General features: G+C 48.2%; 1 protein-coding gene across 1 annotated transcript; it reads right to left on the reverse strand.

Moving 5' to 3' along the window:
- Window positions 1-4,308: 4,308 nt before the first annotated feature.
- LOC119404330 (excitatory amino acid transporter 3) lies at window positions 4,309-22,434 on the reverse strand. Its single transcript, XM_037670879.2, has 8 exons — window positions 22,144-22,434; window positions 20,947-20,989; window positions 20,814-20,856; window positions 20,170-20,365; window positions 13,172-13,341; window positions 11,614-11,923; window positions 6,393-6,527; window positions 4,309-4,483 (listed from the first exon to the last, which is right to left on the reverse strand). Exons 1-8 carry the CDS (start codon window positions 22,431-22,433, stop codon window positions 4,333-4,335), a joined length of 1,338 nt encoding a protein of 445 aa, XP_037526807.1. The 5' UTR covers window position 22,434; the 3' UTR covers window positions 4,309-4,332.
- Window positions 22,435-24,312: the final 1,878 nt, after the last annotated feature.

The following is a 24,312-nucleotide window of genomic DNA, read 5'->3' on the forward strand; positions in this document are numbered from 1 at the left end:
CGAAAGCAGTACACTCACCGTTAACTGGCGCCCGTTGTCCGTATCCACAGCTCCATGAATATTCCGCCCTCCAAGCGTCACTTCGTGCACGGAGCCGGCGTCAGTACCACAGAAGACGCGCAACCAACTCATCCACGCAACGCATTCCAATAGACCAGGAGACTGAGAACTGAGACGACTGAGAGAGGAGAGCGGCGCGCCACCCCGGCGCCAACCCCGTCTGCGTCGCCGAGCAATGCGCCACAACGGCGCCAAAGGGCGAGCGTGCGATATGTATGGCGTCTATGGCGGCTCTTCCGTATTGGCCTCGAGGCCCACCACTGGAAACGCCGGCGCCACCGTCGGCGTGACGTGCTTGGCAGGATCACGTGGTCTCAGCGGCCGCGTCGGCTGCTTGTGGAGCGCTGCCGCGTGCTTTGAAAACGAGCTTCAAGTAGCACATGCGCTGCGGTCTGTTCAAATACGGAAGTTTTCACGCATTTTCTACTCAATTGAAACCATTGTAATAGAGTGGCTGCCTCCGAAGGCGACGAACATGAGGCTCTACCGCTCGGTGCCGCAGTGCCGCGCTTACGCAAAGGAGCCCAGTGTCAGCCTGCACTGGTAACCGCGGGACAAGAAACAGCGTGAAGCATGGGTTGTAAAGCTAAGAACCGGCAAGTAGCCATCCGCTACGAGTTTTGTGTGCAACAAGCACTTCCGCGACGAAGACTTTTGTTACTGCGTCGGGCCTGCGATGTTCGGTGAGTAGCACACAGCGCGCACTGAGACGATGGCTCGCGCGCGCTTCCCGCCGGCAAATGATGCTTATCTGCCACAGGATGGTAAAAGCGCTACCGTTTACCACGTGCGGTGCCATCTCAGAACCCTCCAATGCGACCTCTTGATCGTCGGCGCCGTGCTCAGCGTCCACAAAATCGGCTGCAGATGCGCAAGTCATTGTTTAGATACGTTAAATTAAAAAAAAACGCACAGGGTCCCTTACGCATTCGTTAAAGATGACTAGACGGCGAAAGCCATCTTCTTCTTGCCAGTCGATGTACTGATTCTCCCGCGCCCCCCTCCAAAAGCGTTCTGCACCTAACGCGGTTTTGCACGGCCTCCGTGACCGATAACGGAGGCAATGTAAAGCGACCATGACGTGTGAATACGTCATCATGTGATGTCACATTATGTGACGTCATAATGACGCTACATATTTTGGCGATATGTGACGTCATCATGACGTCATATGGTGACACCATCACGTGACGATTATTTTTTACATCACTAGTTTTGACGCCGCCGACGCGGGACGCCGACGGACAACCTTCCCATTTGATGAGGCATGCATTGCTTCATAAGCTACATAAATTTTGCATTGCCTACGTGATCGGCCCACCGGCCAACCCCATGTATTTTCTTGGCGCCTTATTTATTTACGTGGAAAAGATGCCACCCTGTTAGCGTTAGACACGACACTGCTGCCAAAATTGCTGGGGTACACGCCAAATAATTACTATCCTGTTTTACGGCTTCTGGTTGCTGCAATAACTTCTATTTTATTCACCGTTATTTCAAGTTCATGTGAGTCCTAGTTCCCAGCCGACGTTTGCAGAACAAGTCCGGCAAACGTTACTGTATTTTCTTTCTTTTTCTAGGCGTCGCATGCTGCTACATGCTCGGTCTCGTAGACTGGTTCTTCTTCCACCAGCAATCTCGAAGTGGTGAAGCTTTGGTCTATGAATTTGTTGATGACAGAGAGCGGCGAGTTCACTGGAATGCAAACGGAACGATAATTAAGGAGCATTGAAAAGAGGCGTCGCATTTGCTCACGTTTTGTGTGAGCACCAAACGAAACGAATGAGCTGAATAAAGAAACAGAAGCAGCGGCATTTGCCCGCTGAGAAGACCGATCAATACGCAGTGCGAGACAACTTGCCAAATGACATTGAAACGTACCCGAGTTTAGACCGAAAAAGAAAAAAAAAAAAAACACTGAATCGTCAGGACGGCAGATCACAAAGTTGCCATGCGCACCGAAGCCGCAGTTGTAAGAAAATTGTTTTTGAACTGCTCTGATAGCGTCCGCGCAACAGTAGTTGTTTGTTTACTCACAAATTCTCATATTTTGCGGCCTAAAGTTCACAGCGCGCTGCCAAAACGCGCTCGTAGCAAAAGCGAAACCATCAGTACGAACATACATGCAGACGCTCATACATATGGCACCATCAGCTCGTCGCGAACCCGTGCGATCGCTGGCTTGACGCTTCTTTCTGTTATGCTCCGTTTGGTTATACAGGCAGTCTACTCTAACGAGATATTTCACATAGTTTGCACTCAGCGAGTGACAACCTTTCACGCAAGAAGCCGGTTCAGGGGTCTCCAACGCGGTGACAGCGTGAAGCGGGTGCTCGGTTTTCTGCAAAGAGACAGCGACTGTAGACTATCTTGTGCTTTCAGTTCGTAGAAAATGATTATTTTGACAGTAAAGAACACAGCTCATTTCGAAAGTACTTACAGAAATGCCCTGGAGGATTCCGCGAGGTGTTTTTGTAGAGCGCCGACAGCAAAACCTATGGGGAGCGCGCCGGCGGTATCCTGCCTAGCACGCAATCGAGGCGCGTCCGATAGAGGGCGACTCCGTAACTCCTCGAGGCCAATACCGAAGCCAATCGAAACGCGCTTCAGGAGGGTCCAGTGACTCCTTCCCAAATGCGAACTCTTTTTTTCTGCCTGTACCTTCCAAAAGGGGTCAGATGGACACCCGAGGAGAGTCACGGTTCCATGACCCTCTTTTGACTCTCTTTTTTCTTAGAGTGCAGTAATGAAATCTTTAGTAAAATAAATGTCACTGATTTGAGACACATTTGGTGTCACCTGTCGTGTCTGTTGAAAAAGAACGTGGTTTTGCGTAAAACTACATGTTCTGAGACGGATGATGCTATTAGCCTTCGTGACCCAGGGTTCCGGAAGACTGCACGGGCAACGCGTGGGCGCCGTTGTCCCGTGGCTCCTTGCTGGCCTTGCACTTGCACCTGAGCACGCACGAACACTATAGAACACACGGGCAATTAAGATAAGGTGTATAGCGCGAATGACGGATACGTATAATCTATGAATATTTTAGGTTGCGCGGATCGCTGCATCTTTTTCACTATATCTTTCATCGTGTCGGTGATTCACGTGGTCTGTATGAATTGCCCAATGCTCACGCCGTGGCCGTCAAGGCCATGGCGGGAGGCAATGACGTCAGCTATACTGCGCTCTGAAACACGCAGCAGGTCTACCTTCCTTGCAGCGGCCATTACTTGGCAACTACCGCTCGCTTTAACCTTGCGAACCGTATTTTGTGACCAAAAGAGATCCTGTTGTTGCCCCGTAAACACTCAAACAGCACTTATACGAGCTGACATTTTACCATTAGAATGTTGGGGCTTGATCTACTCGTCAGCTTTCTTTTTTTTTGCGACATAGACTTGCCCTTAAGGCATAATATTTGTTATGTATATTTGTGTTAAATGTGCGCCGTTAGGCCGGTGTTGTGTATGAAGTGAAGAAGTGTCTTGTGGAATGTGTTGTCATGTATCCATCGGTCATAACTGTTTGTGTCACTGTAGCGAAGACCAGCTTGCAGGAGATGACGGGAGCGTTCCGACTGTAATCCTTGGCATGTCCATGCGCAATACCGAGTTCGTCTAACCGCAAAGCATTCACACGTTTTCGTGTACCACGAGAGCTTGAGCAGTGAGGCAGAATGCACGTGGTTACTGCAATAACAATTATGCTTTTCACGCCATGTGGTGCTGACATTTTACCATTAGAATGTTGGGGCTTGATCTACTCGTCAGCTTTCTTTTTTTTTGCGACATAGACTTGCCCTTAAGGCATAATATTTGTTATGTATATTTGTGTTAAATGTGCGCTGTTAGGCCGGTGTTGTGTATGAAGTGAAGAAGTGTCTTGTGGAATGTGTTGTCATGTATCCATCGGTCATAACTGTTTGTGTCACTGTAGCGAAGACCAGCTTGCAGGAGATGACGGGAGCGTTCCGACTGTAATCCTTGGCATGTCCATGCGCAATACCGAGTTCGTCTAACCGCAAAGCATTCACACGTTTTCGTGTACCACGAGAGCTTGAGCAGTGAGGCAGAATGCACGTGGTTACTGCAATAACAATTATGCTTTTCACGCCATGTGGTGCCAACAATCTACCCTTTGCCTCCGCAAACCCGGTAATCCGAAAATGCGTGGTGGTTTTGCTGAACAGACTAAATACTTTATTCTGTTTTGAGATCTCATCGCTTAACACCGAGACAAAAGGCGGTGTTGCGAGCCGACCGCCGAGGCGCGTCACACGAAAGCCTTGGGGCGGATTGCGGACGACAGGGCGTTGTCGTCCTCGTTGACGACACCTACATTGAGGTCGGCCTGGCTAAGCTGGTGCACGATGGCGGCACCCACGCAGTCGCCAATCACGTTCACCACCGTCCGGAATCGGTCACTGCAGCCAAGAACATCACCGTCCGGGTTGATAAAATTGTTGTGATCGCGCACTTCATCTTGAACACGAAATGTTCGATGGCCGGGCGCTACGAAAAAAATTAACCGACGTCACTTTCCTCGCGAAAATGACGTCTGCAGTTTTTTTTTCTAGGGCCCGGCCATCAAACTTTTCGTGGTCGTCTCAGAGGCCTTCGTTAGCTAGGCTGTAACGGGAACTGCAGTTGAAAAAATTGCGTGTAGCAAGATAGCAACAAAGTACATGCCCCAACAGTGTAAATAGCATGCCGCTGGTAATAAACGGCATTGGCTGCCGAGACATTGGCGTCATTTTAGATGCGAAGCAGCTTATGTCGAGGCCTGTACCCCCGGCGTGACCAGTTCCCCGCGTGCCATTAGATGTGTGGAAGAAAGGAGAGAACGAAGTGCTGGCACGAGAGGAGAGTTCGCGCATGGTGTGCAGAAAGGAATGTTTGCCTGACATGTGGACGTGCGATAGAGGGCTCGCTCCATAGTATAAATCATGCAAGGTACCCACTTCGCCATAAATCATCGTCATTCATGCAAGGTACCCACTACGCCATAAATCATGCGAGGTACCCTAGATGCGAAGCAGCTTATGAACGAGGCCTGTCCCACCGGCGTCGTGTCGACGTATCCAGTGCCTCAGCCGATCCGGAGCGGCGGGCTCGCGAAACCGAAGCGAAACAGGCGCGTTGACATCGCATTCTCAAACTTCAAGCTGTAACCTTTGCAGCAAGAGCCATTAACTTTATACTTTACGGACCACAAGGTCGTTATACTCAAGGGAAAACGTTCCCCTGAGCTTAAAGTCATATATGACGAGTAACAACATCAGGGGAACTTTGAATTGAAGGACCATGAACAGTGATGAAGAAAATAAAACATTTACAAAAATCTAAGTCGACTCATGGTTGCTTCGCATGCTACTCGGGGTTCCCTTTACGGGGAGATGGCGGGATTTTTTTCTCACTGAAATGACGACGGTAAACCTTTTGTAGGACCCAGCCATCATATCTTTCGTGTTAAATACGTCATTTTCGTGAGAGAAGTGACGTCAGCGTCTCGGTAGCCAGTGACGTTTATTACCAGCGGCATGCCATTTACACTGTTGGGGGCATGTACAGTGTTGCTAGCATGCCACACGTTACGGTTTCCACTGCAGTTCCCGTTACAGCCTAACTAGGGAGAGCCTCTGAGTCGACTTCGATTATAAGTGATCGTCAACAGTGTGGGCATCATTTCTCGTTACGTAAAATAGCTGGAGGGGTCCTTGAAAGGCGCGTCGTATAGCGCGCTTCGGGAATCCATGGCGGAAAAACAAAGTTACAAAAGAGCTCCGCTTTTTATGGAACATGGTCTTCTCGGTTCGTATTCGAATGTTTTCAAAAATGGCGCGTTAGAATTTGGTTTTTTTTTTTGCAATAGACACCGTGCGTATTGATACACTTGCATTTCTGAACATCCAACAAAGCTACTTCTGCTTCTGTGAAGACGTGTTTCCCTTTCTTTAGAAGTTTATGAACGATTCTTATGAAAAAAAGAATCAAGCGAAATCACCCGCCACGGTTGTCTAGTGGTTATGGTGCTCGAGTGCCGACTCGAAGGTCGCAGGATCGAAACCCAACGGCGGCGACCGCATTTTCGGTGTAGGCCAATATGCTTGAGGCCCGTGTGCTTAGATTTAGGTGCACGTTAAAGAACCCCAGGCGGTCGAAATTTCCGGAGCTCTCCACTGTAGCGTTCCTCAATCGTATCGTGGTTTTGGAACGTTAAACATAAACAATTAAATTAATCAAGCGAGAACAACAAGCGAAAGGGTTAAAGTGACCGTTGTCGCTTGCCTCACGAGTAGAATGAGACGGGGTGAAAAAAAAGGTTTCACGCACAGGAACCAGTCGACAGTGGCGATGAGTCCGATGTCCTCGGCTGGCAGCCCGACGGCCTGCAGGACAATCACCATGGTGACGAGGCCCCCTCCTGGTATGCCCGCTGCACCCACGCTGGCCACCGTCGCAGTCACGCTGCGGGTGGGTTTCGTATAGCTTGAACGTAGGAATCATACTCGCAGTGTGGATAAAATCTAGGCTCACTAGCAGAATCAATCAATCAATCAATCAATCAATCAATCAATCAATCAATCAATCAATCAATCAATCAATCAATCAATCAATCAATCAACGAAATTTCTACTAGATAGTATCCACAGAAGAGGAGGAGAGGGCACTTACCCTCTCCTTTTCTTTTTCTTTTTGTTTGAATGAGTGGGTAGGAAGCACGCACATAGGCGCCCTACCGAAATGTTGGTTCCAGCCACATCCCACGTTCAAGAATTTTAACGCGATAGCGTCAAAGAGCCCGTGTCGCAGAAATTCCGGTGTCGGTGTCGTTGGTTATTAGCGAAAACTCATCATTGGCACTGACCAGAAAATCGCCATGGATTCAAATATTAAAAAATTGCGACAGATGCAAATAATAAAAATTTAAAAAAATGATGTACCCAAGGTGGAACCGAACCCAGGCCTTCGGCGTGGCAAGCAAGCGTTCTACCACAGAGCTACGCCAATGAACTGCACCGAAAGTAACTTTCATGCTTCACAAAAATACAGGTCCTGTGGACAGGTATCACAGTACGAAATGTAATATTGCAGTAAAACGTGGTACAAGCGTGCAATGCCATCGGGCGTCACACCATGTGAATTGCATAACGAGTTGGTGGCTTAAAGCCGGCCACCCATTGCAAAAGGCACACGCATTACTGTGCATATTCCCTTACGAACACGTAGCGGGTGCATCGCAACCTTCGAAAAAGTATCACGCGCGTTATTGCTGCTGGTTTAAAGCATGCCACCCATTACAAAGGGCACTCACATTAGTGCGCGCATTCTGTTACACATAGTGGGTACACTGTTGTCATAAAAATGCTTTTGAAGAGGGCGGAAATCTTTACCTTTACTATAGGTAGGTTGGGTGTGGTCGTGTGCTTGTGTGAGACTAGGCGACTGAACATAACGACAAGCGAAACAGAGCGAGATGAGGATGGGGTCAGATATCGCTATCGCGTTCAACTCTTAAAGGGACACTAAAGAGCAAAACGAATTTTCTCATATTAGTAGTGCCCTTTCACGATACCAAAACCACCACTCTTGATAGCAGGGAACAGCGCAAAAACACGAGACAAGAGAGGTGACAGGACTTGGCGCTGGCTAACAACATGAGCGTTTATTTCGTAAGTGCACAAATATATACGCTTTTTGGGAGAAGGAAATAAACAAAAGAGAGAGGGGGGAAGTCAACGCATGCGTCCCAACTAGTCCATGACGGTGCTATGATCACGTGCGGAGATACTTAATTTCCTTGTCGGTTAGTGCGATCGATGGTGTGCTTACACATGATGGTCCAATGGAATGAATTGCGAGTGCTTCATAGATTTCGCGGGCTCGGCTATCACGATATCTGCGCAAGATGCGCGTCTGATCAAAATTAGGACTGCAGCCACAGTCGGCACAGTGAATAGCTAAATTGAAATCTATGAAGCACTCGCAATTCATTCCATTGGACCATCATGTGTAAGCACACCATCGACCGCACTAACCGACAAGGAAATTAAGTATCTCCGCACGTGATCATAGCACCGTCATGGACTAGTTGGGACGCATGCGTTGACTTCCCCCCTCTCTCTTTTGTTTATTTCCTTCTCCCAAAAAGCGTATATATTTGTGCACTTACGAAATAAACGCTCATGTTGTTAGCCAGCGCCAAGTCCTGTCACCTCTCTTGTCTCGTGTTTTTGCGCTGTTCCCTGCTATGAAGCCAAGCCAACAAGCTCAAATTTACACCCTTTTAAAACACCACTCTTGCTGCGAGAAGACGCTCAGTGAGCGAGAAAACGCGCAAAAATAAAATGTGGGTGGCGACGCCACCTTGAAGTTTCCGCACCATTCGCCGTGACGTCGCATGTTTTGACGGCGCCTACTAGGGACTACGTAGTTCCTAATCGGTAAAAATGAAGTACATTGTCCTCTGAGGGGGCCGTAGACTTGACATACCAAGTTTGGGGTAATTTTATTGAGCCAATGGCGCCAAAATGCGATAAATACGCTTTGAAATCCCTGACGTCACGCGGGGAGATTTCGGCGCGAAACTTCAAAATGAAACTTTGAGCTTGATTTTTTCCTCTATTAATAAGCCTGTGATGGCGAAATTAATGACGTTAGCGTTAGAGCACAATTTATCGATCTAAACCGATTCATTCTTTCTATTTGGTGTCCCTTTAAAGGCGAAGCTTAAGCGTCGCCCAATATCTTTTTTTTTTTCATTTCTTCAAGCTTCCCATCCTTCCCTGAACGTCTGCCCTATCGTTGAAAGTGCTCTTTTAATCTGTGGTTCCGACAGCGGTCAGTCTCTTCTCTGTAGCGCTCCGTGCGTCTTGTGTACCTTCTCTGGGCCTTCTTACACACGCTGCGATCATGAAGATTCATCTATGAATTTAATTTTTCGGCGAACCCCTCTCCCACCTCTCTCTGTGTCGCTATCTCTCTCCATCACTTCAGCGTCGGAATGCAGAGATCCGTGCGCGTCGGCTGTGTGCTGCAGCGTGCGTAAACGCGAAAGCTTGCCGCTGCGATTCCCGTGATGCTGCATGATAGAAAAAAAAAATCTCGCCATTCGCACGCTCACTGTGGACGAGCACTTCCAGAGTGCTGCAGGGTTAGTGCTCAGAACTCGTCTTCTTTTCTTGCCCGTTTTCTCTCCGGCGTCGCAAAAACACGGGCGACGGCGCAATGCGGTTCTCTTTACAACTCCGGAAAAAGAAAGAAGAAAAAAAAAGTTCAGGCATGGCACCAATTGTTCGCGCAGTGCGCGATTCCCCTTACATATTTTTTTTTTTATGAGAGGTTCTTAAACAGGAAAACAAAGGAGATAGAAATAATCCGTGCCAAAGCGACGTTCCATGTTTTGTGCATCGAAGTGGAGCCTTCGCTCTTCATCGTAAGGCATAGCTCTCTCCCGAGGCGACGCCAGCGGAGAAAGAAAAAAAAAAAAAAAAGACGCGCTGGAGGAAAAAAGGGGGCGAGATGGCTTTCTCCTCTGCGCACCCCAAGGGAGAGATGCGCGCGCTTTTGCGACGTACCCGCTTTGAGAGGTGCTCGTTGTTGCCAACGCTCGCTTTTGCGCCGCTTCTGGGCGATGCCCGCGTTGTGTATACGGGGGCTGAAATCGCTTCGACTCCGTAATTGGTCGTATTCAGCAGCGGTGATGTATACGCAACAGGAAACTGCCATTACCAACTGCGTTTATGAGAAAGGCTGGCGATACGTTTTTCTTTTATTTGCGTGTGGAAAGAGACGGGGAAATGCCTGTAAGTAAATGCGCTCCCTTAAAGGGGTAGTGATACGAAAATTTTCAGTTGTCGTTTTTCTGCGTCATATGAAAGCCCACAAGGGCATGGACATGTACTGGCAAGCTTGAGTGCGCCCTTAAAAATTAATTGCAACATGTTTTTAAGAGCTGGTTTCGGTTCCTACTGCACTCTGACGTCACGACACGGTATGAGCTTTTCGACTCGTGCTCGCTGAAGACATCGTGACGTTTCCACGGCCGCTACGCTTTTGGCTACGCTCCGTCGGTGACGCACAAGCGGCCATTTTGCATGTTTTGGTACCCGATGTCATCACGACTGGTGCGTGAAGTCACCAGAATTGACACTGTAGCCTGACGTCACGCTATAGTGTTGATGTTAGTAGGTGCATGCGCCGTGCGAAGACTGACCTTAATGTCAAAATAAAATATCAGCATTTACTGAGCTCCACACTTGGTCAGAGCCAGGATATATACAGGAGATTTATATGGCGTAGTAACCTCAGCTTAAAATATTTGTCTCAGTACCCCTTTAAAATGTTTTATCTGCGGCGCGGCTTGCATATACCTTGCGATAAAGCTTTAAAGTCGATAGTGAACAACATTGCTGGAGGTTTCATGTTTACTAATACCTGTGCCACATGGGCACAGAAAATGGCATTAACTTCCTAATGCCTCAGGATTTAATTCCATTTGCACGGTGCCACACGGTCAAGTCAAATGGCACTCGCCTTAATGCCATTCGTCCCCTAATGCCTTCTCTAGAACCCATTCGACGGATAAACGAGTACCGTCGACACAAAAGCTTACTCACTGTAGCACACATAAAACGTTTGAAATGGCATCTACCATGTCAAAAATATTTTATACATGACTTTTAATAAATCCCATGTTATTTTTCAGTCACACTCTTGTGAAATTTACTTCATAACTGCAAGGCCTCGACACTGACAGGCGCCACGTGAGATTTCGGGCTTCAGATCCAACATGCAGTGACCGAAGTCGCTGTGATCAGTTGCAATGTTGTAAAATACAGGAACAAACTCAAGCTAATGCCACCATAGTATGCTTTCTTCTACATTGCACTGTCCCTGATTGCAGATTAGAGTTGTTAAAATGCGTGTTTATAATTTATTATTAGCCTAGAATTGTTCATTTCAAAAGTCGGCGTCATCAACGTCTGGTCAAACGCCATTAAATTTAGGCGTGTGGCAGCTCCGCTGAAAAAAAAAATGTCATTCAGGAATTTAATGCCTTATATCTACTGAATGTCAGTTCTTGTGATCGTGTGGCACGGGCATAAGCAATCTAAAGAGTTCGGGAGCGGTGGTTCATCTCTAGCTTTAAAGGGACGCTAAAGTGAAACACTATGATCAATTTAACGAATATCGTGCGTTCGATCACGGCTGCGGCGGTCGCATTTTCGAGGGAGGCGTGAATGCTAGAGGCCCGTGTACCTTAGTCTTGGTGCACGTTAAAGAACCCCCGGTGGTCGAAATTTCCGGACTCCCCCACCCCCTCAACAACATGGCGTCTCATAATCGTATCGTGGCTTTGGCACGTAAAACATCAGCAATGACTATTGTTATTAAGCTACAAGAAAATCCAAAACTTCCCGGTTGACGAAAATTTTAACTCATTTTCTCGCCGTCGATTCCATAATTGTCCACTGGCCCCTCCGGAACTTCCCCCTAGACTAGGCGACCTTTCTGCAGGACCGCGCAACACTTGCGCGTGCGCGAAACGTACCTGACAGCCAGTACCCTGCCGATGTCCATTTCGACGCCGTGCAACTGCGCCAGGAAGACGGCGGACACGGCCTCGTAGAGCGCCGCGCCGTCCATATTGACCGTTGCGCCTACGGGCACCATGAAGCGTACAACCCGCGGATCCAGCCCAACGCGGTCCTCCAGCGTCGCTATGGTCACAGGGACCGTCGCCGAACTGCACAGTTTTAGGGGTGAGGTGGAAGTTAAGACGAAGCGATACGTAGACCAGCCGCTCTCCTGTACACCTCTCCAACAAGAGTTACATGCAGTAGCACGGATAATTGGGCTATCTGGCACTCGTTAATTTTTGACAGAATATGGCGCACACATATTCTAGTGTCCGTGTCTGTGTGCGCGCCACATTCTGTCAAAAATGAGGGTTCCATGGGCGCCGCCATGTTCCCCTCCTGAATGTTGTAGATGCGTAGCCCCCCCCCTCCCTTTTTCTTTCTTTTTCGTGGTACCTGTGCCTGCCGTTGTAGTCATAATCAGCCTGGCTGCGCCCACCTGTCCTATAGGGCCTTTGCCCTATAGGGCGAAGGCCTCTGCCGTGTTTCACCAATAATCCCGGTCCTGTGCTGGCTGCGGCTGTGTTATACCCGCAAGCTTCTTAATCTCATCTGTTTACCTAACTTTCTGTCTCCCCCTCGCGCGCTTGCCTTCTCTTGGAATCCTGTCAGTTACTCCTAATGACCAGTTGTTACCCTGTCTTTGTACTACAGCGCAATAATCCAGTAAGGAGGTGCTCTCTCCCTTCGATGGAAATCTCTACAGACGGTTTCAACATCGCAGTAAAAGCGACAAGCGTACGACACCAAGAAACTTTCGATCACGTGTCTTATCAGTATACTACAGCGCAACGAAAAGTGTGTTTCGAAGTTGCTTCATTGAGAGTAACGTGTGCTTTTACCTTTACGCGTAAAAGAGGTACGCACAATGCCTGAAGAGTTATTCCTATATTTTGCATATAGCTCAGGACCATATTCAGTTGCAAAAATTTGTTATCCACGGAGAAAAGTATAAAGTAATGAGCGGGTTCCAACACTTCTCATCTCAAAAGAAGAGTGAGAAATCGGAGAGAGGAAAGGCATACAAGCTCGTCCACATTTACGGTGAACACATCATACGTATTCAAGGCCTCATAGAAAGTAATGTTCAATACATAATTCGGAAAAGTATTGCGTTTATGGACACCGTTATTAACGTGATATAATACATTCCCGTCATGAAGTAGAACTAACGTTCTAGTTTTACCGGCTTGAATACTATTGAGGTGTTCACGTTACATGTGGCCGACCCTGTACCTTCTCTAGGTGGGTACCCACACCACGGAGTGCCCTTTCGGTGAACCTCTCTCCCCTTTAGAAAAGCGGGTGGATAGCAGGTGGAACTGCGAATCGAACCCAGCACCTCCCGCATTTCACTCCTAAAGCTCTAACATTTTCGTTCGCAACAGGAAATTCAGTGCGCGTGCCTTGAAGAAGTGCTGATCGCCATCAGCGCAGGTGTTATCAGTGCCTTGACGAATGAGCAGAAACGTCGACGCACGAACACCAGGTACAAGGCGCTCAGCACGATGAACATGTGGATGGCCAGTCCCACGAGCACGGTGACCACGTACAGGCCCAGCTGCGAGAGCACGAGGCCCAAATTGCCCGTGGCCAGAATGCGGTGCGCGATGAGGAAGCCCACACCGGCCGGGCAGTACCTGCGCATGCGCAAGTGACGTGTCCGGAAATGAGGGTGGTCGGTAAGGTAAAACGCTCTAATGGTTGCCGCCGCACGAATTACTACAACGTCATTTGACACAAGATCAAAGTACACAAAGTGTTTGCGGGGCCGCAACATTCATGTGCTGAAGGATCACCAGCGAAGCTGTCTTCGCGTTTCTGCTCTAGAGGCATGAGCGAATCGAACCAAGCCTTTAACGCCTTTCCGAGAATGTCTATGTCTTCTGAGCTAACCACTGAAGTTAGTAAATTGCAGCACCAGAACTAGTTAACTAAGTCAACGCTAAGGGATGCCGGATATGGCAGAAAAACTATTTAGTAGCATGTTTGTTGGGCGAGTTAGTTAAGGACGTAAATGTAGCGCACGAAAGGACTACCTCGCAGATGAAGAGAAGAGCTCTTACAGGCGCTAAGTCAGGCAGGCAATTAGGTTCTGTGGTTCTGCGGGAGCACAAAAGGTGGAGGATGGTTTTTCTTGTGAGCACATTTGATTGTTCTTTTGATACGCGTTCAGCTCCTGTTTTAGTGTTTCGTTTTTGGCGACGAGTAACCGAGCAGGCGCCGCTGGCTTGTGCGGGCGGAGTGTTGGCAGCAGCGTAATGAAGACGGCGTCCAGTCACACAAGGAAAAGAGAAAGAAAAGTCTACACGCAGGATAAGGCGCTTAATGGCAAACTCGCTAACCATTTCGCTAACCATCTCGCTCCAGTTTATGCTTTGTTGCTCAGAATGTGTGTTCTAAGGCTCTTTCGATGTTCCCATCGTGAGTAATACCGGTGTCACACGAGCACTTTTGATCTCAGGGCCGTTCCGGATTAGGTTCCATTCGGATCAGGTGCTACTACACGGTAACTTTTAATCGCGATCAAGCTCGATCGGGATCCGTAATCGCCATTCGACTGACGTCTGCGCTAAACTCAATCCAGATTAGGCTGGACCGTGTAGGAGTGACTAAGTTGTTGACCGCGGTCAAGAAGTCCGATCTCGATCGGCCCTGATCGCGATTAAAAGTGCCCGTGTGACACCGGTATTAGCCGCTGCTACACGGTCCAGCCAAATCCGGATCGAGTTTGGCGCATACGGCAGCCAAATCGCGATGCACAGATCGCGATCGTCTTGATCCCGATCTGACATGATTGCGATTAAAATTGACCTTGTAGCAGCACCTCATCCGGATCTAGCCTAATCCTGAACGGCCCTGATCGCGATCAAAAGTGCCCATGTGACACTGGCATAAAAAATGTTGCAGTGGCTTAGCTCGGCTATACCAAGATAACGTAGCGTTAGCAAAGGTTCAGCTAATTATTCTTAGCTTTTCTGATTGTCTAGGATTAGCTTGATTATCATGCTTACTGCTGCTCCAATGACACACACACGGTATGCGTATTATGTGGCACATGTATATTTATTTCTCCAGGCAACTACCGATGAGTTAAGCTTCTCCGCTCTTCTGCGCCGTTGAGCAGCATTTGCGCTCTCCTACTCCATGGCTATACCACACTGGCAAACGCCAGTCAGAGGCGCTATCAAGCGGCTCCAGAGCAGTGTCAGACGGCGACTGCACAGCGAGGGCGAATAGAATAACAGAGTGCTGAGCTAGTCGGTAAGTATTCATTCTAAAAAGACAGGGCGTGCAAACGTCGATTAATTTGCATAAAGATAAAATCAAATGCCTTAACAGTTATCTTCCACGTAGACCCCCACGCGTGCCGGATTGATAGGTTCGCGTATTGCATGGGCATGCGCAGATAAGTTTTCGTGCCTTCTTTCCTTTCCGCCGTTGTGCATCTCTTCAGTTGTTAGTCGGCGTTTGTGGTGTCCTGACATCTTTCTTATGCCCGTGTTTGCACGCCCTGTCTTTTTAGAATGAAGGCGAATAGCTGCGCGCGCGCCAGCGCCAATACGTCTGCCAAGGCTACGACGTCACTCCTATGGATAGCGTAGACAGGCGGCGGCGAGTCGCGCGCGGCGGCGGCGGAGTGCGTGGGAGCTGCCAGCTCCAGTGCGTGACATCACTGATCCTCGCGCATGCGCAGCACGGCTCTTGAGGATCCACGCGAAACTGGCTCGGCTAGGTCAGTGTAGCTGACGCTACAAAATTTGTAGACAGATCATTGCGGATTGAGATTCAATGAATTAAGACAACGTTGACGTTATGACAGCTGATAGCCAACGTTAGCAATCATTTCGCCATCTTTAGCCAACAATATCGGCTCTAGCGAACATTGTTGACCATGGGACAGTGTTTAGGTAAGACTGACCCAACATTATCCGGAGCTAACTAGCGTCGGTGATATGTAGAAGAAAAAGAAGAAAAAAAGGGGACAGTGCTTGCACTTTAACGGCTTGGGGTCACCCTACCTCAGCATGTAACGTCATGTAGGACGTCATATCACTGCCATGCAATCTGAATGAAATGCCAGTTTCTATATGACTTTGCATAAGTATAGCTGTTTTAGCAATGTCAGTGGTTGGCCCGTGTCATTGGGCGGCCAGTAACCTACGACGTGCCGTTTAGCAGTTCTCACTATTTTGCCAACATCACTTCCCAGGTCGACAGTGACGTATCTCTCTACCAATGGCGTCATACGTGACGTTTCTGGTCAGGTCACGTGACCCTGAGCTGTTGATGGACGTGCAAATAAACTCTCCCGCAAAAGGTACAGTAGTACAAGGCACATAACACCTATAGCAAGGTTGATCCAAATAGGTTGCGAAGCTTCAGGCGAAAAGCGGTTCAGAACCGATTGCCAGCGACATCAGCAAGGGGAGTAACGTGTGCTGCGATTAAAACGCGAATTGTGTGGAGGGAAGAAACACTAATAGCGAAAAGGCAAACGTTATTCAAGGGCGAAGCCACCTGTTTTTTAAATGACATTTTTTTACCAACAATATGTAGGTGCAATGTGCAATAATTTAAGACAGCGTTTAATTATTACGAAAATTCTTTTTCTTAGCGCCCTCTGAAGAGACGAGAACGTCATTACTGATAAGTGTAGCCCTTGCGGTGCATGGAAAGGCGCGCTCGTAAAGTTCGTCTGCGACGACACACCCCCTCACGTGTTTTGGCGTTTCGCACTTGCTGAATTTCGCACTTGCTGAATTTCGCACTTGCTGAATTTCGCACTTCTCTGAATTATTGTGGTGAGAATTTTGTGCTTGCTGTGCGCGGAGTTGTGAGGCGCGTTTCATCGTTGGTGAACGTGTTGAGTACGGTGCCCAACAGGCAACGGGACGATTCGGATAACATTTAACGCCGAGCGCTTGCCTCGGTACCCGCTGAAACGATGTACCGTGCAAGGATACAATAGCAACACACGTACGCCTGGCGACCCGTCTTCTTGATAAGACACCGGGGCAACGGCTCGGACTAATGTTCTCGCTGGATCTTCAAGAATCTATTCCTGCGGCACGGTTTCCTTGTCTACTATTATGCCTGTTATCGGTGAGCAGATCGCTAAGTTATTTATCGCGCTACAATTCGCATGCTTGTATACGTTGTACGTAAGGGTAATTTATTGGAGCATAAGGCAAAACATAGTGCACGTAGTGTCCACATAATTCGTACGGCGTAGCGCACCACGACAAGGACAGAGAAGAGGGACGCACAGACACAGCGCTAACTTGCAACTAATGGTTTTTTTTTTTTGCGATCACACATGCCTTATATACACTAACAGTGAATCGATAAAACCGTGAGAAAAACATGTAAAGATACAGCACAAAGCCTGCACGTGTCATCACTAATCACAATAATCTGCACCCGCCAACGTTTAAATCGAAGATTCCAGATACATCTTTTCTTTAGCTGACAGAGCCAAAGAAGGCACACTTACACATTTTTCTTTATTTTTGTCGATTTTGTCCACGCATTTTTTGTACTTATTACCACACTTGGTGCTCATTGTGTACAGTGTACAAAAATTGCGTTACTGTGACCTTTGACTAAAACTGAAATCTCATCATTTTTGGAGCGACTAGGCATCATTTATTCTTGTTGGAAACGGAAGCACACAAGCAATGTACACTTTAAGGCACCTGCGTATATGCGAAGCATATGAAACAACGCTGCAGATATGAGGCAGGCTGCTTCTTGCTTTAATCCAGCTGCGGAAGATGCCACGAATGCAGAATAAAAGTTCCAAGAATAAGTTTCCTAATAAAACCAACGGCAGTACACTGAAACACCATTGTCTAGTCATAAGTCGATATTAGTTTAGCTGGTGTCTTGAAGCGCACTCGCCAAGGGCCCGCCGGCTCACCTTAGCTGGACTCTATAGCAATCAGGGGCCTACGAAACTCTTTTTAGCTCAAATATCGCGCTTGTGCCAACAGAATGGCGTCACTTGTTTACCAAATATTGCATCACATCCGCTTTATTTTTTGTTCCGACGGAAGTGTTCCCTCCTCGCACAGTTGGCGCTACGCCCCATGAGCAGCTGACGAGCCGCCATTTTCTGAACGTATGGGTAGACACCATAGTATGGGCTTCTATGGAAGCTTCGCTACTAGTTACATTTGACTTGCCCATAGCGCACAGAAGGGACAAGAGACAGAGGTACGACGAGGACACAGCGCTACTTGTACTGCGTTGCCTTCGGGAAAGGCCCATATTTTTTGTCTGAAATCGGACACTGACGAAGCCCGTCATAGAATGCGGGAATGGCGCTAGGAAGAAATTAGCCGCGAGAAAAAAAAAATCACAGCATATCCACGGAGTGAATGATGATGAGTGGGCGAAGCTGCGGAGGTTCATCGGTAAACCGTGAATCTTCCGTGAATTCTGCCCAACCGATGTGAGATCGGGCGCGTTTATACTAAAGGTTCGATGAGTTATGACGACTTGCAGCTCACTTTAATTTTGCATGTACGCTGTGAATTTTCATTGTTTAGAAAACCATTGCTTTAGAAAAATCTGGCGTCTTTCGTTAAGCAGCTGGCGTCTTTTCGTTTTGCTTTAGAAACATCTGGCGTTCTTTCGTTTTGCTTTTACAAAACATCTGGCGTCTTTCGTTGGTTTATTTCATCAATCAAGGGCGTTTTGAACAAAATTTTTATTGTTTAATCACGCACAGGAGAAATCTCACCAGGCACTACCTTGGAGGTAAACAATGGCTGCTAATGGGAATGAGGGACAGAAGAAGTCGGCTTTTAGCTAACACTTACACTTCTACTAACGTTTCCTACTGGAACATGCTAATGGCTGCTAATAGGGAATGAGAGACAGAAGAATTCGGCTTTTAGTTAACGCGCACGCTGCGAATTTTTTATTGTTCAACAACGCACAGGAAAAATCTCCCACCGGCACCACCTTGGAGGTCAAAGCGTAAGACTTGTTACGGACTACGACTACTACGACGACTACGAGGGACGAACGGGTGCCGCCTTAAGGAGCTTCGCCCCTAAAAAGATCAAAACCAGTACACCCCAAGTGAAAGCTGTACGGACTGCGGATCATCGATTTGCCTGCATTTCCCTTGTTTTTATTTTCTTTTTATCTGCTCTTTTCTGTTCTTTTCTTGTGATTATCTTACTTGTTTTGCGATTATATATTTTCTGGTGTATGGTCTTGTTTCTACTGTTTGCTGCTCGGAACGCGGTGCGCCTAGCTCCCGGCGCTGGAGTTTCGCCTCCGCTTCTCTTTTTCGTACTGTGTCCAACTCTCGACGATTGCGTTTCGCTGTCGCTTCTGGCTCGGACAGATGAATTAACGCTTCGACGACGCTGGCGTTGACGAGCAAGCAAACGTTGGCGTTCCAAACCTGCAGCCTGCTCGACTTACGCATATCAAACGTGGGACCAGCGTGACGGCACCGCGAGACATGAGATGACGACAGAACGGTCCCTTAAACTACTCCGCAGTTAAAACAAATAACACGCTATGACATATTTACTAGCCCGAGAAACGTAACGAAAGTGCTCCGTACTGTCCTAAGTATTTCTTCCGTAAGTTTCTGGCGCCAGTAAACGAGTAACATAACCGCGTCAGCATCGATTAGCAGCCCAACTGTTTTCGTGTGGTAAGACGCGCGTGCCCGGGCGAACGCTCGTGTGGCGAAAAGCTTCGCCCATGATATGTCAACCACACGTAGTGAAGCATAACTATCGATAGCGCTCTCGGTACTATCGATAGTTGAGTCGCTATCGAACTATCGAAGGGAGAAAAAAAAAACAGTCCATAGATAGTAAATTCGATAGTACTATCTGTAGTACGGAATTCACCGCGCGAACTCATTGTAGCATACACTTGACTCTTTGAGTGCGTGGCGCATAACAAGAAGTCTACATTCTTGTGTTCCATCACGAGAAATATTGACTGACACATAATTAAGTTGAACTGTTCATTTGAAGCGGAAAGGAAGCCGTTACATGTGGTGGAACTGTGTGGTTGTAAGTTTATATTGTATTTTGCGATTTCAAAATTAAAACTATCAAGAACTAAGTTTGTTAATTGTAAGGTGTAAATGGTAAGTTTTGAATATGAATTTATTGATGAACATATCCCGGCACTTTCACTGCGGAAATAACTATTTCTTTCGCCAAAAATTGCTCATAAATTAAACGAACTGATTAGTGTTGATAGTAGGCGATCGCAAATGTTTTGGCAATGTCGCCGGCCAACAATAGCATAATTATTCACAGCACTGTCGATAGTATTACGAGTTGTAATATTACTGATGTTACTATTGATTTCACTATCGATAGCATTATCGGTAGTATATCGATAGCAGTACTATCGATAGCTTCGAAAAAAAAAGAACTATCGAAGCTATCGATAGTCAATTTACAGAGTTTTGCGTCACTAACCACATGACGATTCGTATGAGGCTCATCATGATGTCCGTGATGCTGACGACCAGGTCGTGCACGGCCCGGTTTCGCTCGCCGGTGGCTGCGATGATGGAGCCCACGAAGGCCGCGAACACCAGCAGGCCGAGCACGTTCGTGCCCCGAGAGCGCTCAACCACGAACTCGGGCTCGAGATCCTCTTCGCCCGTGAAGTCTGCGCGGTGCGACACACACATTCGACTCAGAACAGCTCTATCCTCCATTTTACAAATTGTTGATAACATTGTAAGCGTGTTCACCTCGGTGATAAAGTGGTTGCGGTGCTTGGCTGCTGACCAGAAGGTCCCGGAGGTCGCGGGTTCGTTCCCGACAGCGACGGTTGCAATTGGATGGAGGATAAATGCTAGAGACCCGTCATGTACTTAGATTTAGGTACACGTGAAAGAATACCAGATGGTCGAAATTTTCGGAGCCCTCTGCTAAGGCGTGCCTCGTAATCATACCGTGGTTTTGGGTTTTGGCACTCCAGATGTTATTAACTTCGTAGGCGTGGCTATTACAAGACTGCTTCGAAAAGCGAGATAGTGCTGGGCTCTCTTGTACACGAAATACAAACACAGAAGTTCAGGGAAAGATGGGGGCGCTTGAATGACGTCACTTACTGCCCGCCTCTGGTGGAGCTGGAAGTATAACCTTGGTGGACCACTGCAAAGAACGACAAACGGAGGATTTAAAAAGACGTTCCCGTTTCCACAACTCCCGCGTCATCGCTAAATATGAGCTCAAGGAACTTACGGAATAAAGGGTCGCTTCAACGAGATTTGGAGGAATCATATTCCTGCGCAGAAAACGCAATGAAGTGTGTCAGACGCCGCGTAATGGCTTCATGATCTGCGAACAGCATTCGCCTGGAAATGACAACTACGGGAGCCGCGACGTTTCTTTATCGAAGCTGGATTTGCCCGACTGAAATCTCAACTCAACTTGCAATTTTCGCCTACAGATGATGCAAGCTGGCAACTGTGAGCCGAGACACGCCTAGAATTCTAGCTTGTGGCAATATTTTGTTAAGCGGGATAGTAGTAGCTCAGCACGCTTACTGCAGTTCACTTTGCGTTTCTTGCCGTGAGCTTGAGGAACACTTGGAACATAGACTCTAACACAAAATCTTATAACAAAAGTTTTAAGATTCATTTTCATGCAACAGTTAAGCAGTTTATCTTAGGGGCAGTTATCTAAGCACGATGGCTCTACGTATAGTTTCCTACAATACTTACTAGGGGGAACTGTGGTGCTGCAATCTTTCAGCCACCATGGGAATGATGGGTAGTTAGTGATTTGCCTAGTCTTCGTGCTTGCGACTTCGAACGCTCGTGTGGCTTTGTTTATTGTGTTTATTGTGTTTTCGTTCCGTATGAAAGAATGTCTCGTTGTGAACATTATGAGCTGACCTGATTTGGTCAGCGTAAAAGTATCAAGGACTGCTGAACTATTGCTGAACTTCTTGCGACAATGCAGCTGCAGGCCACACGGAGCCAAAAGAATGAGGCTTAGGCAAGTCCATGTACTAGTCGTTATTCATATGCTGGCTGAAGCGCCAGTAGCACTTCAGCCTAGTGTATTATTGTGGAACTTTGTTAGGCACAATATTATAGAGAACTAACAGACAATAGTCCCTGCCGCCGGCAGGGACCGTACCTGCGGCGGCAAGGTATCTTTTCGTCCACTTTACTTTCTTCGCATTTATATTCTAATTACTACAAATAACATCCCCTATACTTTCCTTGGTATTATTGTCTGTTTGTTCTCATTACTGCTGTGTCTAACAAAGAAAAACGAGCCCTTAAAAGTCATCTTCTTTCCTTCATTATGAAACATTGTGGCTGTACATATTTGCGCACTCTGCTCGTACTATAATTACACACTAGTCTGATAGCTCTTTTTTTGCGCTTAGTGAAAAAACTCTGTCGTATAGAGGCCGGTGGAAGGCACCTGGCGATGTCCATGATGGCGTCGGCCAGGTAGAAGACCCTCTTGGGCGGTGCCTTCGCCAGTTGTACGTTGGCGTTGACTCCGGGTCGAATGAGGAAGACAAGCGCCAGGCCCTCGATCTCGGCGATCACCGTGGTGGCCATGTAGTAGATGAAGCCACGCCTGCCCAGACGACCGGCCAGTCGGAGGTCGACGCCACCGATGGCAGCCACGATCGAGGCGGTGATGAGCGGCATCACGCAGAGTTGCAGCATTCGCAGCAGCATGTCGCCCGGGAAAGCCACGTACATCAGCTGCGCACCACAGGGAGGACAATTTCTACGGGAAGAGGCGTTGGTCCATTGGAGTCTGTGCTCAGCTTACGAGTGTTAGTAGAAAGGATAACACGCTTGTCTAGAACGCTGGAACGGCACGCTTCGGCACGTTCCAGCAAGGTCCGGCGCCATGTATACCAATAACAAGTTGTTTGAGATGGCCCACACTTGAGCATTCATCCTTAGCGGCCATGCATGCTATAATTTGGGCTCTTCCAAACGAGGTGTAATCTGCAAACGACGTCAGGGAAGTCCGGAACGCGCCGTTCCGATGATCTAGACAGTGTGTTGACCTCTGTACTCGTAATGCTTGCCTAGTCCTCATCTGTTTTCGTTCATTCGTTCGAATATACCACCTATGCGTGCAGTTAAAATGTTCAGTATTCTGCATGGAGCCATAGTACTCCCAGTTATGCCGGTCGCTTAAGCTGTGACGAAGTTGGCTTCTTCCAAGAAAGGGTGAGAGGGTTAGTGGTAAGCACTATCAACTTACTTCAGCCTTCTAATCTCCGTACATTGACCTCCATCGAGCAAGCTACGAAGGCATCGGCCTTTCGGATCTCGCGCCAGATAATGTAAAGTGGGTGCTTGTGCGTCAGGTTCTGCGGGCGTAACTTGACGGGCCTCGCTCCGTGCATGAGCGCACGGGGCCTTTGTCGCACATTCACGCTTGCGACTAGCACCGGTTGCGCGACCATTCGCGACTGGCGAGCAACAAGTGACTCAAAGTGATTGCTGTTCACACCTGCGTGCGACTTACACCCGTCACCACAAAGATTTCATGTCTACTCGCATTGTCACTGCCCCGTAAAAAATAAGCTGAAACCCTATTCCTGCCCATATGATTGGTTGAGGTTTGCGACTGCAGTCGCGTGACTGAAACATTGAGCAGCAAGCGACTGAGCCAAAGCAGGCACGTTGCGACCAGTCGCTTTGCGACTAACTTGGTCGCACGACCGGTGCTAGTCGCAGGTGTGAACGAGCCTTTAGCCAATGGGGGTGGGAGACAGTCCAGTCAACACCACCTAGACCTTTTTTTTTTATCCAGTGCGTCAGCGCGCCATTGCCGATCGCGGAGGCCATGCCCTAGGAAGATCAGTGCGTGTGCTCTTGCCTGTCTCTTCGTGAGCGGTTCCTTGAGCGTGTTTCGCAATATCATGCCGAACGCGACGCCGCACGACACGCCGATGAAGAGCCACAGGTTGAGGTAGCGTTCGGCGCCGCTCGTGGCCAGGGCCTGCTGCGACGCCTCGTGCAGTCGCTCGATCGACGACAGGCGTCGCGTGCGGTGTCTCTCGTTCCGGGGCGGGATGAGCGCGGTGTCGCTGCGTGGCGCCACGACCACCACCTTGGAGCTAAGTCGCCGTCTTCGGCCTTGAGGCCCTTCTTCTGCCTCTGCATCTGCCGGAACCGCGCTTTGGGAAGCAAGAGAAAGAGCCGCATTGTCTTCGTGTGACATGGCTACAAATAAATATAAGCGCGAAAAATGAACACACAGACGAGGACGAGCGCTTGTTTTCGCGCTCTGTTTATTTGTAACTATAGGGCAGACCAACTAGCCCAACAAACTGTCCTTCTGAACAATATGGCGTTCGTGACGAGAGGAATATGTGAACATTCGCTTCCATTGCGAACGGTATAATGGGGCGGTGTCGCACTGGCGGCGATTTGTTAAAAGCTGAACACGTCAATAGCTTAACCAGCTCACGGGAATAGCAATTTGCGTTTGCTGGTGTCACATCTTGAATAGTTTTTTAGCACGAGTGAAAGCCTGGACGGAAGAATACATAGACACAACGCCGTCTGGTTACCTTTATCAAGTCCTTTAGCCGCGCCTGGCATGACGTAATATGAG

The sequence above is a fragment of the Rhipicephalus sanguineus genome, chromosome 9, assembly GCF_013339695.2.
Source record: "Rhipicephalus sanguineus isolate Rsan-2018 chromosome 9, BIME_Rsan_1.4, whole genome shotgun sequence".
NCBI classification, from domain to species: Eukaryota; Metazoa; Arthropoda; class Arachnida; order Ixodida; family Ixodidae; genus Rhipicephalus; species Rhipicephalus sanguineus.

Excerpts from the sequence above, each read along its gene's own strand:
- LOC119404330 (XM_037670879.2), bottom strand. The coding sequence starts at position 22,433 with ATGTACGTGGCTTTCCCGGGCGACATGCTGCTGCGAATGCTGCAACTC. Across the intron at positions 20,366-20,813 it reads AGCTCCACCAGAGGCGGGCA|ACTTCACGGGCGAAGAGGAT; the intron begins GTAAGTGACGTC and ends CGCACCGCGCAG. Across the intron at positions 4,484-6,392 it reads GCCACTGTCGACTGGTTCCT|TGACCGATTCCGGACGGTGG; the intron begins GTGCGTGAAACC and ends TCTTGGCTGCAG.